Source organism: Nicotiana attenuata, unplaced genomic scaffold (assembly GCF_001879085.1).
Source record: "Nicotiana attenuata strain UT unplaced genomic scaffold, NIATTr2, whole genome shotgun sequence".
NCBI classification, from domain to species: domain Eukaryota; kingdom Viridiplantae; phylum Streptophyta; class Magnoliopsida; order Solanales; family Solanaceae; genus Nicotiana; species Nicotiana attenuata.
In genome coordinates this window covers 35003-47796 of record NW_017671139.1, presented here as the reverse complement: position 1 = coordinate 47796, position 12794 = coordinate 35003, and the positions used below count along the sequence as shown (strand labels likewise).

The 12794-nt window shown below is 37.9% G+C and overlaps 1 protein-coding gene across 1 annotated transcript; it reads left to right on the top strand.

The window, feature by feature from the left end:
• The first annotated feature begins 851 nt into the window (after window positions 1-851).
• LOC109206189 (serine/threonine-protein phosphatase PP1 isozyme 3) lies at window positions 852-8129 on the top strand. The gene is made up of 4 exons (XM_019368986.1): window positions 852-1229; window positions 5912-6471; window positions 6550-6753; window positions 7521-8129. Exons 1-3 carry the CDS (start codon window positions 1052-1054, stop codon window positions 6724-6726), a joined length of 915 nt encoding a protein of 304 aa, XP_019224531.1. The 5' UTR covers window positions 852-1051; the 3' UTR covers window positions 6727-6753; window positions 7521-8129.
• The last annotated feature ends 4665 nt before the right edge of the window (window positions 8130-12794 follow it).

Genomic DNA, 12794 nt, shown 5'->3' with positions numbered 1-12794 from the left:
GAAAATCCTAGCCAGAGATAATTTATTCGAGATCTGAGATAGAAGATAGGAATAAACAAGCATAACTGAATGTAAAATTTGGTTACAGTTGCGATTGAATATCCTAATGTAAGAAATAGATGATTATTCCAATAATATCAAATGATAATGAAGAATCACAAATGAAAGAGTAATCATTCTTGAGCAAGACTGACTTCTGTACATTTGATAAAGTCGAATTCAAATGAATACTGAGATTCTAAGCTCTTATCTCCCTTTTAGCGAGGAGCCTGCGATTTAGGGAATATCTTCACTTTTAGAAAGATATCTTTGTGTGTGTGTGTGTTCCTATCAGCCCCCCTCCCCCCCTCCCCCATTATGTCACACTCTCTCATGATATTTATATTAAACACTTTTCTTACCCATCGATCCTTAACCGGAGTGCCTAAGTTCTTGAAATATCCCGTAGAATATTCCTAAAAAATGTCTAAGTGTTGAGCTAACCGTTCAGGCTGAATCGAGTGTTCGACCTCGACCGTGACTAAATCACTCGCCGGTATATTGCTTCTATACGTGATCTCGGCTTCGTTGACTCTTGATCGTTCTTCCTTAAGTAGAATTCTTTTGTTCAGATTTTGACCTATACAGTTAGTCCCTCCGTCCGTCGGGGTTACCTTTGACGAGCCTGAGTTGTGAGAAATCTGAGCACATTGGCCAAAAAGCAACGACACAGAAGAAAAATGTACGTGAAGTTACCTAAATATTGTATATTAGTTACTAAAAAAATTGGTAAATTCTCAATAGGGGCAATCATGAATTCTTTTGAAAATATGGAGGAATGAATAAAAAGGAAAAGAAAAAATTGGATTGAACTCCGCCACATTGGAGTGACAGCCGTCAAGTCAAATTTGGATTGAGCAAACAAAAAAGAAAAATCAAAAAGTCGTGGTAGTGTAATTTTGGGCGTCCTCCTTTCCCAGCATTCGCTTTCCCTTTCACAGTAGAAAAATCAACCCCTTCATACATAGAGATTATAGAGAAACCCAGAAAAAGGGGGATACCCACTTTCTCAATGGACGCTGCAGCAGTTGATAGGATCATTGAGAAGCTAATAGAAGTTCGATCATCGAAGCCTGGAAAGTTGGTGCAGCTGTCTGAGTCTGAAATCAAGCAACTGTGTGTTACCTCTCGTGATATCTTCCTCAAACAGCCCAATCTCCTTGAACTTGAAGCACCCATCAAAATTTGCGGTACTAACTATTCCCTTTAACCACTATATATTGGAACTGTATGCATTTCTTGGTGAGATATCGTTTAACCCTTGCTCTGTATACTTTTTTGTTTCCTTTTAAAGAAAAAAACATTGCCCCGTTTTACTTTTGTATCAACCGACTGGCTGGATACACCTTTCTGTTTGTTTTTGTTCGACTCTATGAGTTTTTGCTCTATGGTTGCTCGAAGTTTCTCGCTAAGTGCTTGTTAGGTTTAGAACTGAGAACCTTGTTCTATAATCCCTTTGATCCCGTTAACTTTAAAGGGAAAAATGAAACTGAAAGGTTGTCAGAGTCTAATTTACCCTAAATATTTTGAGTAAAAGGAAATTCATCAGAGAAAGTTCTGGTCAACTCTGCAGCTTTACCTGGGTTTGAAATGTTGCATGTTTATACCATACTAATGCAAAATGACGTATTAAGAAAATATCATAAAGATTGCAAAATGTGTTTGCTCTGGCCTAAGGTTTAGGACGCCGTCTCTAGGATATTGAGGTTTCAAAGTGATGTTGTATGTGCTTGAAGAAAACTATAATGGTTTACTTTGAAGAAAAACCACCAACTCTGAAGCCGACTTCCTCTAGGGATTTGGTGCCTCTGGCAATCCAAGTGAAGAATAATGTTACCATACGATGAAAAAATCCACTATCTACGTTAAGTATACCTTCAACTGGAGGGTGATCCATTGCCACTGCTATAAGTCCTCGCGGTTTACATCTGCTCTTTTTGATCAGGAGATTACCTTATTTGGCTACTTCCCTTTTTCATCAGAAGTAGGCTACCATTTTCTAATCAACAGCTCATCATCTCTTTATCAGTCGCCATTCTGTGTCCTATTTGCTATTTAGACGCTTTAGGGGAACAAAACTATGGCAGTCATCATGGTATCATGCCTTTTTGGTTCTTCTCTGTTGCTATACATTTTTTTTTTGGTTGGAAGCAGTATACTAGTCTTAACTTGTACGAGTTTCAGTTTTGACTTCATAGACCTCTTTCTATTCAATATTTTTAAGTGACATGTTGAAGTAGCTTTTGTATGTGCAAGGATTACTCCTTCAGTTAGATTAGAGATGTTGCTTAAACTCCATTCGTCAAATATGAAGTCATTGGTTAAAGTTGCATTTAACTGGGGGCTTCACTGCTCTATCGAAAACAAGGGGTGTCACTGTTGTTTCGAAAAGATGCTGATTTTTTGGTTTATATATTGCATGTAACTAATATTAGATTTTTCCTGAACCATCCCAGTTTTCTCGGTTTTACGGCGTTATCTGTTAAGTTCAGTTAATTTGCGGTGCTTAAGTTATAAAAAAGACGCATAAGAATGTTTACTAGGATGCCTCATTTATCATGTAAAATAAGAAAATTTAACTTAACACGAAAAATTATAAAACTCTCACTACATTTTGCATTACCTATAAAAGAAAAAGTCTTCACTATTAAACCAAGAAAACTAGTAAGTGATTACTTATAAAAAAAACTAGTAAGTGATATTTATGTTAAAAGTAGAAGACCAGATGAGCAACAATAACTTCTCTCTGCCGTCATCAGAAATGTCATTTGAAAGCTTTGACTTCTGTTAGTTGGCATTAAACTTTGGCGTCTGTTAGTTGTTGAAGCCAGGGATGATACTGGATCACCAATAGAGGTAGATGCCAACTTGGGGCCGAGTTGCGATCCTTTTGTTCCGCTGCAGGTTAAGCCATGTAACTGGCTTTTGCAGCAGTTTTCATTTGATATCATCCTCAGAATGGAGACAAGAGTGAACAGTGACCATAGTTTCTCGCAAAACTGAATGGGAATGTTGATTGATTCTTGTGCTCTCCAACTCTTGAGGAGTACAGTTCAATTGATACTTTGTCAAAAATCACTAAAGATATCAATTGTTGCACCAGATTCTGGCGAACTGGAACCTAATATGACACCTCAAGTTAGTAATTTTCATGAAGATAGCCAAAGTAATAAAAAGAACAAAAGTTGATACATTTGACAAAATAAGAAAAATAATAGAATGTAGATGTGGTAATTTACCAGGTTTGACCTGTAATACAGAGAAAGAAGGTGGAGAAAATCCTCACACCGGTGGTTGCCTAGATGTCTCCTGTAGGACGAGGATGGGATTTCCTCCCATGTTCTATGTCTGAGCGAGCTTATGTATCTCGATTGCATGGCTCAAAATGGCATTGAGGGTGCTTTGAGTTGTTTTTAATCATCTCGTGTTGTCTACCGAAGGAATCTGCCTTTTATGTCCATTTGAAATCTTACTGTGGTTCATCTGGATTGGTTACTTGGGGTGGTTCTCTGTATTGTGCCATTTGTAGTTAACATTTCTCCAAAAGAAATGGCTAGTCAAGCACACATTCCTTTTATTGTGATGGTTGTCAATTGACATGACGCTAAGATTGGCGTAGGGACGGGTATGGTATTATTGCCAAGTGGAATTTACACAGATAAATTGACAGTGTTGAATCTTTATGTAATTCTCGAGCTCTCCTATTCTCGACCCAGGAAGTTGAGGAAGATGTTCATTGTTGTGCCTTGACTTTTACCACTATTTTTTTATTGGTAATATTCATTACCAATGTTCAATGGATGACCTGCTCGTCTTTAAAGCTTCAAGATGAATCGACTCAGCCTTTACAGGCTCATATATCGACAACAATTTACTAGATTGTTACATAAAATATGATATATCAAGACAAAGGAAAACTAAAATTAGGTGGATTAATAAAGAGGAACTAAAACAAGTTAACTTCGTTTTCTTATGCCTTTTTTTTTTTTTTTTTTTTTTTTGATAAGGTAAAGATTTTATTAGTAAAGGTACCAAGATGGTACAAAGTTTATATCAAGAGCAGCCAAACACCTACAGCAGCAGAAAGTCAGTTACAAGTTTCCTAACGAATCCAAAAACTCTAATTACTGATCCACACTCTCAACTAAATGTTGTTTACGCCAAAAAAATAATTTTTGCAAACAATTATTTTTAATTCTAGAGATGTGAATCCTCCTATTCTCAAAGCAAGCATTGTTTCTTTCTTCCCAAATGGTCCAGAAGATGCATAAAGGAATGGTCCTCCAAAGCTGCTTCTTATGGGTACTACATGCAGTGCATTTATTATGTCTTGTAGTTCCATAAAACCCTGTCTCTATTGCTTTTCCATAACTCCAAATTTTTGTTTGACTCCCTTGCTAGTTGCAAATTAACACAATATTATCTGCAAATAGCATGCGCCACAGAACCTCGTTCTCTATTTTATTGGTTAGCTCATATCTAATTAGGGTAAAACAAGTATGAGTTGATGGCAGACTTGGGTGTGAACTCATGTTTATTGGGCATGTCCTGCATCTCCTCCCACTTTTCTTGTGAGTACTCATTTGTACATATCCTTTATATCATTTATATTCTGAAAGGAATTCATTTCTTCTCAGATATCCACTAAGGAATTTTTCCTGACACGTCGTCATATGCTTTCTCTACATCACTAAATATTATGTCAGTTGCTTACTATTAGTATAAATTCGATAATTATTTTTAGGGAAAATGTAGACATAAATCTATTGTGGACTGTGGTTCTTCGTCACCTTCGTAGTGTCCCCAAGTTTATGCTCATCATTCCAAGTCTGTCATATAACTCATAATTTTAATACCATAGTAGTTTGTGCGACTTTGAATATCATTTTTGTTCTTATAAATAAAAAAGAACTCTTCCTCCAACGTTTGGGCCTCTTTCCTCTCCTTAATAAACTTTGAATAGTTTGGTTAGTGATTTTACTCTAACTAGGGTAAAGACACATCCAAATCTCTATGATACCCTATGGACCATGGGCTTTTCTCCCTTACATTTTCTCTGCTACTCCTTTACTTGAGCAGACCTAATTCCCAGCAATCTAATGGATTAATGTATGTGTTATTGAATAAACGAACCAAATGACAATTTTGGTCCACAATTTGCATGGAGAAGACCATCACAGTCAATTGCTAAGAAAATAATCTACCAAATGCAATATGGTAGTGCAGTTTCTGATATTGTTGGTACCCAACAAATAAAATGGGGTCTACTCTTTAATCAGGATTGATCAGCTTGGTGCTACATATAGTATACGTGGAGCCTGGAGCAATTTGAGGACCCATCGATGGTAGCTGCTATAATAAAATAGAGAATGAGCGACTTTGGGATCGGACTAAATTGTCTGTGGTGGGTTAAAGAGGCATCACAGCACTTGCACAATATCTTACTTGGTCTGACAATGGTGAACTTGTCCCAAAGGAAGAGGGCTTTTTTTGGGGGGTGGGGGGTTGGAAGAAGAAAAAGATGCCATGGCGATGGGCATGCCTAAGGAGATGTGTTTTAATACAGCGTTTGGAGACAAAGTTATGATTCAACCATATAATAAGCCAGTGCGTAATTATGTGAAAGTTCTGATGTGAGATATGCAAATTCGTGATTGTTAAATTGACTGTACTACTTGAGCTAGGTAAAACAGATATACTCCAATGTAATGAAGTAATAGAACGAAAAATTTGTGCCTTTTTAATATATAATGAACCAGATTTAGTTATTTAATACAGTCAAGGGTAAGCTAACCATTGTCTTTTTCTCACTTAAGTTTCCTTCTGTGTTAATTCCTCCTTATTTACATGTTTTTTCTTTTTCTTGTTTCAGGTGACATTCATGGGCAGTACAGTGACCTGTTGAGGCTTTTCGAATATGGTGGTTTTCCTCCGAAAGCTAACTACTTATTTTTAGGTGATTATGTAGATCGTGGCAGGCAGAGCTTGGAAACAATATGCCTCTTGCTTGCCTACAAGATTAAGTATCCTGAGAACTTTTTTCTGCTTAGAGGAAACCATGAATGTGCTTCAATAAATAGGATATATGGGTTCTATGACGAATGTAAGCGCCGGTTCAACGTGAAACTGTGGAAATCCTTTACAGACTGTTTCAATTGTCTTCCTGTGGCAGCACTTATTGATGAGAAGATACTATGCATGCATGGGGGTCTCTCGCCTGATCTTTCTAGCTTGGATCAGATAAGAAACTTACCACGTCCAACTGCCATCCCCGATACTGGTTTGCTTTGTGATTTACTTTGGTCAGATCCTGGTAAAGATGTGAAGGGGTGGGGGATGAACGATAGAGGAGTTTCATACACCTTTGGCCCTGATAAAGTTTCTGAGTTTTTGTCAAAGCATGACTTGGACCTTGTCTGTCGTGCCCATCAGGTAAAGGAACCCTGTTTTCTTTGTCCTGCTGTGCTTCTCCTCTGAGGTTATTGATTTGCATCTTTTTTTTTTTTGCAGGTTGTGGAAGATGGTTATGAATTCTTTGCTGAGAGGCAGCTTGTCACCATTTTTTCAGCACCCAACTACTGTGGAGAGTTTGACAATGCCGGTGCTATGATGAGTGTTGATGAAAACTTGTTGTGCTCTTTCCAAATTCTTAAGCCAGCTGAGAAGAAAAATAAGTTTATGATGTGATCAAAGATGCTTCCTACTTTTACAGAGGTAAATCTCTTCCCTGTCCTTGTCATAATGGCTGCTGACTTGAATATAAATGTTCTCTTGTTTATTATTTACTCAATGATGTCTACACGTTCTAGTGGTGGGGAGAGGAGGTACAGTTAAAATGCTTGTTAAAATCCATCTCTGCGACATCTGTATTTCAAGAGTTGCCACAATAAATGGCTGTCGTCTAAGCCTTTAACCATACTTGGAGTTTTTCAGTGATTTTTCTGGGGGAGGAGATCTTCGTCAAACTTGAAAGGATCTAGTTGGATTATAAATATCAAAAGAATAGCCTTTATTTGAAAACATGCTTGATATCTAGTAAGCATCCAATTAACCAAACGTTGGTTTGGTATTCAGCACTAGCCAGAAATGAGTATTTCCTTCACGCTTGTGGTAAAAAATTCAATGGAAGTTTTAAGATTTTAAAGTTCTATAATGTGGATCAGTTGATTAGACAAATTAATTGAGCTGGCACAATGAATTGGTTGGTTCAGTTTATATTAGACACTAAATTTCTGCTGTTCCGTTCTAGCTAGCTTCAGTTTATGTATTTTACTTCTTTTAAAACAGGTTTCTGGCTCTATATGTTTTTTAGCTGTCGATATCTTTCTCCTTTGCTCATTTTGTTCCGTTTCCACTATGTTGTTCGTTCATTCCTTGTATTCTCCTATCTGCTTCTCTTGTTTTTCCTTTCCTGGCCCGGTTTGTTTTGCCTCATGTAAACCCTTTCCTCTAGCGCTGACACGTCCTTTTAACCCTTGCAGAGTAATTTGCTGTGAAGCAGAGGTCATGATATCGTCTGCCTTCAAAGGTTGTTGAAGAAGCAAAGACTGCCGTGGTTGGTGCTTATTCCAGTTAGTTTGTTACTGTGAACTGGGTATGAGCATCGGCAGGAAGGCATTGTAGAACCTCTATATTTGTTCTGGTACAAAACAGTCTAACATGTACTAATATATTATTGAGAAATTTTATTTGCACTTGGATGGATAGAAGACTCGCATTTGAGCACGGAAACCGACATCTCTTTTGCCAAACTCCAGTAAGATGGGGAGCTGGGGACAATTGAGAGATCGCGTATTAAGGTGCTGACACACATATTAGGTCTATTACGCTGATGTTTATGATGCGGAGGAAATGCCTACTCTTTTGGTCGCTCAAAATAATTGTAGGCTCAGCTGCTGCTTGGCCTTAGGCAGTTGGAAATTTTGTGGGCATAGTGTTGCTCCTTAACAGAAAGCGCTTTCTCATTATAGTTCCATTGTTGTGCAACGGGGGAGATGCTTCAATTTCTATCGTATATGTCCTTTTTCAATCAGTTGATTTATGCCCGGAAGAATATTTAAAATCCACCACGCTTCTTTTTATTTTCCCCACATCTCAATTCTAAGCTTGTCGGATTCGGTTATATGAATCTTCATATCCATTTCATCCCATTTGGATCTGGATTATCGCAATACTCAACGAATTTAGCTTGTCTAACGTTAGTAGTTCCTTACATATCCCCTAACATATGAATCTCAAACAACCGAGATTTCTCTGTAAAAGTCTGATCCCTCCCAGAATATACTGAATTGCATGCAGTTGGCTGGCTGGTCATTTATTGTACACATTACAACAGTGTGGACTTGGGCAATTCTCCTAACCTGGATGAGACCATGGCAGCTAGCAGTGTGCCCTCCTTCCCTCATTGCATGATTGTGCCATCTAAGCAAAACTCTATACCAACTTTCGAGGTAGAAGTTCAAGCCATCCCAATACCTGCTTTCGTAGTGTCACAAGGAATCCAGACTATACGGCACTTGTTATGCAATATATGATCAACTATATGCCTAGTCTAGTGTAAGATGATCTCGTAGGTCAACTGTATATTAGATAGGTTTCGAATTTATACGCCTGAAAAAGTTGTTAGAGAGGTTTCCGTTATGATATTTTCTAAGAAGAGTGACTCCATATCCTATTGGCTTTTCCATGCTAGTTGTTGATGGGGGCATGCTTTTGTAACGACCCGATCGATCGTGTTGAACTTTAGTGTAAGACCCCGTAAAAATTTCGCCAAGGAATTTAAGGTTTTGTGGTGCCGTGTACGAATGCGGCACGGACTTTTTGGGTTGAAGAATGCACTGAGGAGTTGATGAAATTTTTTGGCAGAAGAAGGCAATTCTGCGGTCAATTTCGCGACCGCATAACCATTTCGCGAGCCGCATAATCATCACGGAATTGAGCAGAAAAATAGTTAAATTTTGAAGGTTGTTTTGCGGTCCATTATGCGATTGCATACCTGTTTCGCGGTACGCACTTCCGTCGCGAATTTGGCATGAAGAATTTTGGAGGGGGATTCTGCGGTCCATTTTGCGGTCGCATAATTGGTCTGCGGACCGCAAACATGGCCACAGACTTGTCCAGGCCAGCCCAGGTTTTGGGATCGTTTTTGCAGTCCATTTTGCGAGCCGCATATCTATTCTGCGGTCCACTTGCTACCGCAGGGTTGAGTTCGTATCCATTTTCTATTTTTTATAACCCGACCCCATTTTGATTAAAAGCCTTTGGGGCTCATTTTGAAGGCAAAAATATGATATTTTTAGAGAGAAGTAAGAGTATCTTAGAGAGAGAGGGAGAAGACCTAGCAACTCTACTCATCCATTCTTTCCCCAATCTTCAAGAATCAAGGAAGTCATTTACTAAACCATCATCTATCTGGGTAAGTCCTTCTCCTAAGTTTTCATGCAAGAAGTTATGTGTCTAAGTATGTTGTGGGGTTGGAGATAGGCCATGCATGTGCCAATTGAAAGTAGTATGTGGGGTTCTTGAACTATTTCGGATAGTTTCTTGTTGAAATTGGTTGAGGGAGTAAGGGATTACCATTATAGAGCCTTGCATTCGATTTTGCATAGTAGGTGTTTGACAAAATTTCCAAAAAAGTTATATCATGAGAATCCTTCTAATTATTATACGATTTTCGCTATCTTCCTATAGATTGTTGATATTGCTAGAAGTGTTGGGACGTTGTAGTAACCTAAGTAAAGCTCAAGAAGGTATGTTGGCTAAACTTCTCTCTTAGAATCGAATTCCATGATAGTCCCGTAAGTTTCAAGTATGGGTGGCCCAGGTTCCTAATCCCCATGTTCCGAGTTGTTCCTAATAGGTTCGATTATCCCAAGTAAGCGCTGTGTTGAAACATTTTACGCAAAACATGTTCCAATTGCTCCTATCTTATCATGATCTCTTTCGTGAATGTGTTCAAATATAGTTTATGTATTAAAATGTTACGACTTCGATTCATGTTTCAAAGGAAAGTTTATTAAGCTTAATTTGGAAAGAAAGCTCAACGTGCTTAAGACTCATATTGCTCATATACATATTTGAGGTCTTGAGTCCAAATGCCCTTAATTGTTGATAACCTATGATGATTTTTGGAAGTGAACGAAGTGAGAGCGAGATATAAACGTGGCCATGGTTGTTGCCACTAGTGCATTTGATTTGAATTCGTGTTTCAATCGTAAATCAATATGCTCTCCTTTATAAATATTTCCAATGTGATTTAAGCTCCTACATACTCATGAGTTGAAATTATGTATTGCTCTTTTTGGGAAAAAGTATGTCAAGAATAAATAGTGTCTCACTCGTTTATGATTTTTTTTACTTGTGCTGCGATTGCAAGTCATGTTGCTCCATACTTGGGAAAGAAATCTATTGTGTTTAAAACCTTCATTACTAATGAATTTAAAGTTATGATGTCCGGAATATTCTATATTTGATGTTTGTGATGATGATCCTTGAAAGTAAAGAAATGAAAGTGTGGAATATGAGATATGGCCACCGTGCCTTGAATGAAGAATCATATATATGGCCAAGAGAGCCAATGAAATAATGATGTTGTGAGTGGTTGAAAGTACTAATGAAGCGATATATGGTGTGAAAGGTTATGAGGTGAATGTGTTTGTATTTATATTTTCTTTGTGTGCAAAACAAAATATTTTTGGGAGTATCATTAGTGAGCCAAGGAAGGGTGCTTTGTAACGGCCCACACACCCGAAACTACACGTGCCGGTGTAGGAGTGGGTTGAGATATTCCCAATGATTGTGATGAGATTGATGTGTTGAGATTGTTCCCCTTAATTGGGATGAGATTGATGTTAGTTGCGAATTGGAAGTCGACCTACACGGCATATGTGGGGAGACGGCCTAGCCGATCGGGTGGAGATCAGACGCCATGTGATTCCTACTCTTGGTATCACCATTTTTTTCGCATCACCATGTCGATCCACATTGATTGTGGAGAGATGGCTCAGCCGATCGAGTTTGTGATCGGACTCCATGCCTTGTATATGGTGTGATGATCGGAGGTTAATGATCTCCCAACCAAAAATGTTAATTTTTTATAATACGTTTTAACTTGGCATTTGGATATCATTGGTTGTTACTTGCTGCTTTCATGATTATTCCCTTGTTATATTGGCATTCTATTTCATGAGAGGATATTTGGTTCTATATACTAGTACTCTTCCATATGTACTAACGTCCCTTTTACCGGGGGCGCTGCATCTTTAATGGATACAAGTGATTCGTCAGCGGGCAACATTGATCCTCGTTAGCAATTACTCTCTACTCAGCAGGTTTTGGTGAGCCCTATTCTGTTCTGGGCCTTATGTCACTTGACGTTTTACTTTGTGTTTTGAGGTATATCCAGGGACTTGTCGCCAATACTTCCATACTACTCTTCTGCTGTACTTAGAGGCTCCGTAGACAGGTTGTTGGTGGTGTTCGATGTTGGGTAATGAACTAGAAGTGTTGGTATTTGACAAACACTTTTTCCCTCGTAACTATGAACTTGTAATATTTTGAAAATTGTAAAATGAATCTCCTTTGAGTAATGGAAAAAGAATGTGGAACACTTTACTTTTCTCATTTCTATCTCTTGTTTAAGACTTTGATTAGCTTTATATTATGTATTATGACTTGCATGTATGGTTGGTTTTGGTTTTCGGGCAGTCCGGGATTGATTTGGAAGAATTTTTCTTGTTTTAGAAGTTTTAAGTTGGAAGAGTTTACCAAGGTTTGACTTTTGGGTAAAGGACTCGGAGTCGGACTTTAATTATTCCAGTAAGTTTGTATGATAATTTGGACATGTCCACAAAGTTTGGTTAAATTCCGATGAGTTTTGGATAAGTTTGGGTTGTATGGTGATTGTTTTCGGTTTCGAGGTCGATATGAGCATAAAGGCTACCATATTGAACCAACGACATTTGATTCGTGTTTTGACTAAACCATTATATCCGTATCATAATTTTGAAACCATAGCAACTGGAATCATCAAGTTTCGACATCAAATGAGGAATTTATGATCATTTTATTAAGAATTGGATTGCTAGATTTTTCAGATTAATTACGAAATTGCCGTTGAAATCGTATTTAAAAATCTTCACTATTTCCAATTATTGAAACCAACATATCTCCTTAATTGTAAGGTCCAATGGAATGATTCAAAAGCCTAACTTGACTGGAATTTCATGAGAAATCCATTGGATGCATCAAAAGCCAGTTTCGAAATTATTTGGCATAAGAAACGAGGCAAATTAGCTGGGTAGAAGCATATAATATCGAGGGTTTGTTCATTTGGTCATACTTTGAGTTGGGGAGCTCGAATTTGGGCGATTTTGGAGGCGATTTTCACCGCATGGATTGAGGTAAGTGTTCTATACTTGGTTTTGGTTATATTTCATGAATCCATCTTCGTTTTTAGCATTTGATTGATGATTTCAAAGTAAAATTTTGGGGGGTTTTGTCTAAAATTTTATAAAGTTGATTTTTGAGTTTTGAATATCGATTCGGAGTCGGATTTGAGTGAAACTAGTATGGTTGGACTCGTAATTGAACGGGTTATCTGACTTTGTGAGTTTTATCAGATTCCGAGGTGCGAGCCCAAGTTTGACTTTTTGGTTGACTTTGGGCTATTGATTAAAGGTTCCACCTTTATCGATTGTTTTGCTTACTTTGGTATTATTTGATATTCTTAAGTTATTTTTGGCTAGTTTCGAGCC